Source organism: Salvia miltiorrhiza, chromosome 8 (genome assembly GCF_028751815.1).
Source record: "Salvia miltiorrhiza cultivar Shanhuang (shh) chromosome 8, IMPLAD_Smil_shh, whole genome shotgun sequence".
NCBI classification, from domain to species: Eukaryota; Viridiplantae; Streptophyta; class Magnoliopsida; order Lamiales; family Lamiaceae; genus Salvia; species Salvia miltiorrhiza.
In genome coordinates, this window is record NC_080394.1 from 58,208,273 (window position 1) to 58,213,112 (window position 4,840).

Consider the following 4,840-nt stretch of genomic DNA (forward strand, 5'->3'; position numbering starts at 1 on the left):
TAGCCGAATGATTGCATAACCCATAATATTTTACATGGGCTTAATTTGGGCTCACTTTGATTTTCTAAAGCCCATTGAATCATTTATAGAGGCCCAAACAATTGGGCTTTTGTTTAGAATCCAGCATGGGAGGGTGTGAGAGTCACGTGACCCATATCTCCTCATAGTGACGTGGCACGTTTGGAGGGAAAACACATCCCACCGTCCATTTTACACCCAAAATACACCCCACCCATAATCCTAACCCTTCATTTTTCCTTCCAATAAAAGCCCCACTAACTAAAAATACACTAAATTATACTTCATCCGTCCCACGAAACTTGAGCAACTTCTTTTCGTCACGAATTTTAAAATGTTAATATTTTATATGTTAAGTGTGGTAAGTGAAAAGATGAATAAAAGATAAACTTTTTGCCATATAAAAAAATTGCTCAAGTTTCGCGGATCAACTCGAAAAGGAAAATTGCTCAAGCTTCGTGGGACGGAGGAGTTCCAAATAAATCTTTAAAAACACACACGCACACACACAAACTCATTAAGAGCACTCCCAACAGAAATCCCAAAATTATGCTCATATATTCTTCTCTAAAGCTTCCCTATTTAATTTCAGGATCCCGATTTTATAACTGCATACACCAGATCTCCTATTTTCTACATAAAAACAATAATTATAAGTTTAAAATAAATTCAGGGTGGGTGTAAATTTAAGATTGAATTTAGGTATGTGTAAAATTTTTTGTGGGCCCCATCCAATTTAGGGAATTTGCTGGATGCATTTTTATCTCATTTTCAATTATTTTAGCCTAAATTTAAAGTTAGTGATATATTTAAGTGATATGCTTGGAGTGCTCTAAAGCAAAATAAACTCAAATTTTAGCTAATTTTTTCCTTGTAATAAAAGATTGAGAGAATGAATATAATATAAATTCGCCCTTTAGCCATAATTTTCTCTTTTTTTCCTTCTTCTGTAATTTCATTTTTTCGCTTTTTGGTCTAAGTTTTAAACTTCTTTTGAGGTGCTTCTCTTCGAACAAAAACTCCCTCATTCTTTCAATCCCTCTCTCTCTCTCTCTCTAGACTTATACATATACAGATATACTAGACATACGCATATAGTATTCTGCTGTTTTTGGTGCATGGGAATGGGATTGTGCTGATTGTATCATTGTTAGATTTGGGAAAAACTGGTTGCTTTTACACAATATTTGAAGAATAACTAGTGTCATCTACCGGCAGATCTTGAGGTGGGTTTGACTTTTCCTCTCTTCTGCAACGACGTTTTTGTTTGATTATACGCATTTCCTGTGTTTATAAGTCAAGATCTCAAATGGGTTGCTTCAATTTCTTTGTGGGTGTTGCAGATTTTCTCCGCATTCGGATATGGATAAGCTGCAGTGGGGGAATAGAAAGAGGCTGAGGTGTGTGAAAGTGAAAGACTCGCCTTTGAGCGGAAAATCAGACGGCGGCGGCGCCGCTGTGGTCAAGAAGAAAATCACTTCAAGAGTGGTGGATAATAACCTTAGTAATAATGTTAATAATTGCAGTAAAGATGGGAATGCTCTTCCTCCAGTTCCCTCTCCTCTCCGTTCCACCAGGTAAAAATTCAATCTTTCCATTTTTTATTTTTTTATTTTTGGGTTTCTTGTTCTTATTTTGCAGCTCGAGGAAAGATTGAATCTATGATTTTTTTATTGTTTTTCCCCCTTAATGTGGTCTTTGGTGATTGTTTCGTTTTCAATTCTATGTGTATTGGAGCAAAGAGAGATGAATTGCTAATGAAAAATTTGTGATTTAAGTTTCTTTTCATTGTTTCTTGTTTGAGATGATTAGGTTTGGGCTGTGGTTCCTCAATTTTTCTCAAGTTGTTGAAGTGTTGGTTAGATCTACTTAGCTATTCATGGTTAGAAAAACTAGTTGAAAACAGATATAATGAGCATTTGTTTTCTAGGTGGAAAATAAAGCTTGATATCTCAAATAAGAAGAACTCTCTAGCCTTTTCTACATAGTTAAACTCAAGTTTTGAAAGTGAAAGTGATCGTTTTTGGCACACTTGAATTCAGGGACTTAGGTGCGAGTAGATCTATTGCAAATGATAACCGAAAAGCTTCAACATCCCTTTCGCCTGAGAAGGAAGACAGGTACTACACGACGAGGGGGTCCGGTGGATTTGATGATGCTACCAAGGCATTGTTTGCGAATCCAAAGGAGGAGAACAGGAAAGTCGTCTGGCCAAAGTTGCTGATTGCACTGTCGAGTAAAGAAAAAGAGGAAGATTTTATGGCGATGAAAGGTTGTAAACCGCCTCAAAGGCCCAAGAAAAGGGCCAAGTTGATCCAAAGAACCATATTAGTAAGTCTTTGGTTCCTTCGAAGTTTGAATAGCTAAAATGAATATGGTTAGTCTTAACATATCAGCTCGTCCCTTTCGTTTCTTTTTGTAGTTGGTGAGTCCAGGTGCATGGTTAACGGACTTGTGCCAGGAGAGGTATGAAGTGAGAGAGAAGAAGACTTCTAAGAAGGTAAATAAACCATGGTATATGCTTCTTGGATTGGGGCCTTCTCTCAGTGTTTTCGAAGAGTGTGATGAATTTTGGATGTGTGATTTATTGCAGAAACCTAGAGGTTTGAAAGCTATGGGGACTGTGGAGAGTGATTCAGAGTAAGGGGTTTGTGGTGGAAGAGAAGATGGGATTTTTGGTTTCATTTTTGGAATATGCAGACAGGTTAGAAACCAGAGGTGGGGGAATATGATATGATGATTGATGATATTTTATAGAGGTGATAGTGATATGAATAGATAATTGTGAGGCTTTGGTAGTGAAGAAGCTTCACCACATTCTGTGTAACGCGTGCTCTCTTTTGTTGTGGCGATTGTATCTCTACTTGTACTGCTCATGCTCTCACACGAGGAAGACGAGAACATCTTTTTTCTTTCGTATAAAATTTGTTTCTTGATCATGTTTGCTAATGACCGTGTTTTGTAGTTAGGGCGTGTGGTCTAGTTGGTGAAGTGACGATCTCATTCAGAAGCTCGTTGTCGTGCAGTTTCTAACATCTAACACAGGATAAAAGGGACTGGAATGTAAGCAGGGAATGAGGGAAGGTACAACAAAATGTTTCTGCATTTGATGCATGATGTATAGCTACAAATTGCAGCTGAGGCATTTAATTTAGGCTTTTTGGGAAATCATCTTGGATTTTATTTTCATGTCTTGGGCTGTCTCATACATTCAGAGCCCAATCTTTAACACTAATATGTATCCAACAAATACAAAAAATGAGGTTTTTAACATTTGGGTGGAATATGAAATTCATTTTATTTGAGGGACTATGGTTAAATAGCAATGAGTTTTCATATAGAAACATAATTTTGATATGGGAATTGTGGGAATGGTGAAATATTAGCAGCCCATTATCTTGCTATATGGCCCATTTTTCAAATTGGGTTAGGCCCACTTATGTTGATCTGTTTGAATTTTGAAATGATTCTATTCTTTACCTGTATTTTTCTCTTCGTAACCTACGCATTTAAATTTAAATATCAAGGAAATTTAAATAAAAATGTCTCGATTCACATTTTTCAGTCTCTAAAAATTAACATATTCGATATTTTTGGTAGAGTGACGATCTCATGATTGAGAGTCATAAGTTTTAATTAAATGGGACAAATTTTGTTACCAATAAAAATATGATTCTCAATGGTGCTTTTTCACATCAATATATGCTAAATTGCAAACCTTGTTACTCAATAACAGAGATGGATCTAGAGGTCGGGCAGCCTCGGCGGTTGCCCGGTCAATTTTTTTTTATTACTTATATATATGTATATATTTTAATGAAATCTTGGCGATCGCTTGGTCTGTTTTCTTTACTAAAAATTCATTAAAAATATCCAATGAAATCTCACCCTGTCCTAATTAAATTCTTAGATCCGTCCCTGCTCAATAATACGATTTCATCTTACTAAAAAAACAAATAAGATTCATCCTTCCCCAAATTCAAATTGAAAAACAGAAATGTGACATACACCCATAAAATAAACTTAGGGTCAAAATTTAAAATACCCACCTTCATAACTTATCTATCAAAAATACCCACTTCCACAAAACATAAATCAACCATACCCAATTCATAATTAATGACAAAACTACCCCTTAACAAATCCTCTACATATTCATCATGAAACAGTTTCGGTTTTAAGATTAATCAGGCCCAACATGCTTCCGTAACACTTCAAAATAATTCTTAAATTTAACCAACATTATACCTTTGTCGACTGGTCTTCTTCAGGAGTCCGTCTTGTTGCGTTTTACGGCTCGTCTGCCACCCCGGCACGCACCAACCACACACTCGCAAGAGATGGTTGCAACCTTTCTCCTTCACTAAGTGCCGACTCAATACTTTGTTGGAAAAATAAAGAAAATATTTTTACTGAACCGGAATAGTTGGACAAAAACAAAGCGTTTATAGAGGAATTATATAAAAATTAATTTATTTCATAAAATACTCCCCAAGGGAGGAGACTAACTTGTTTAGCTACTCATAGTAGCTAATACTTGTGTACATAAAAATAAAAAGGAACTAAAACTAAAAAAACGAAAAACTTTGAAAACAAAATTAAAAGATTACAAAGATAATTTTCTAGAGAGAGGAAGTGGTGTGTGAAAATGTGTTCTGAATTTTCGATGATCCTTTCTCTCCAGAGCTTCGGTTTATATAGAGGTTTGATGCCCTCTATAATTGCTCGGTAGTTGGCCTTGGATTCCTTCCTCGTGGCCAGCTTGCTTGGATGGTGATAGCCACCTTCTTTTGTCGGCCATAATTGCCGACACTAGTTAGTG

At 36.1% G+C, this 4,840-nt stretch overlaps 1 protein-coding gene across 2 annotated transcripts; it reads left to right on the top strand.

Moving 5' to 3' along the window:
• Window positions 1-945: 945 nt before the first annotated feature.
• On the top strand, window positions 946-2,957 carry LOC130999584 (uncharacterized). 2 transcript variants are annotated; one of them, XM_057925151.1, is made up of 5 exons: window positions 946-1,244; window positions 1,362-1,595; window positions 2,061-2,349; window positions 2,441-2,518; window positions 2,612-2,957. In XM_057925151.1, the coding sequence occupies exons 2-5, from the start codon at window positions 1,381-1,383 to the stop codon at window positions 2,660-2,662; spliced, it is 633 nt and encodes a 210-aa protein (XP_057781134.1). In that variant the 5' UTR covers window positions 946-1,244; window positions 1,362-1,380; the 3' UTR covers window positions 2,663-2,957. The 2 variants fall into 2 exon arrangements, with proteins under 2 accessions (XP_057781134.1, XP_057781133.1); XM_057925150.1 differs by having other exon boundaries at window positions 967-1,244; window positions 2,441-2,957.
• The last annotated feature ends 1,883 nt before the right edge of the window (window positions 2,958-4,840 follow it).

Coding starts and splice junctions, on each gene's coding strand:
- LOC130999584 (XM_057925150.1), top strand. CDS start 1,381: ATGGATAAGCTGCAGTGGGGGAATAGAAAGAGGCTGAGGTGTGTGAAA. Junction 1,596..2,060: donor TCTCCTCTCCGTTCCACCAG/GTAAAAATTCAA, acceptor ACTTGAATTCAG/GGACTTAGGTGCGAGTAGAT. Junction 2,350..2,440: donor TGATCCAAAGAACCATATTA/GTAAGTCTTTGG, acceptor TTCTTTTTGTAG/TTGGTGAGTCCAGGTGCATG.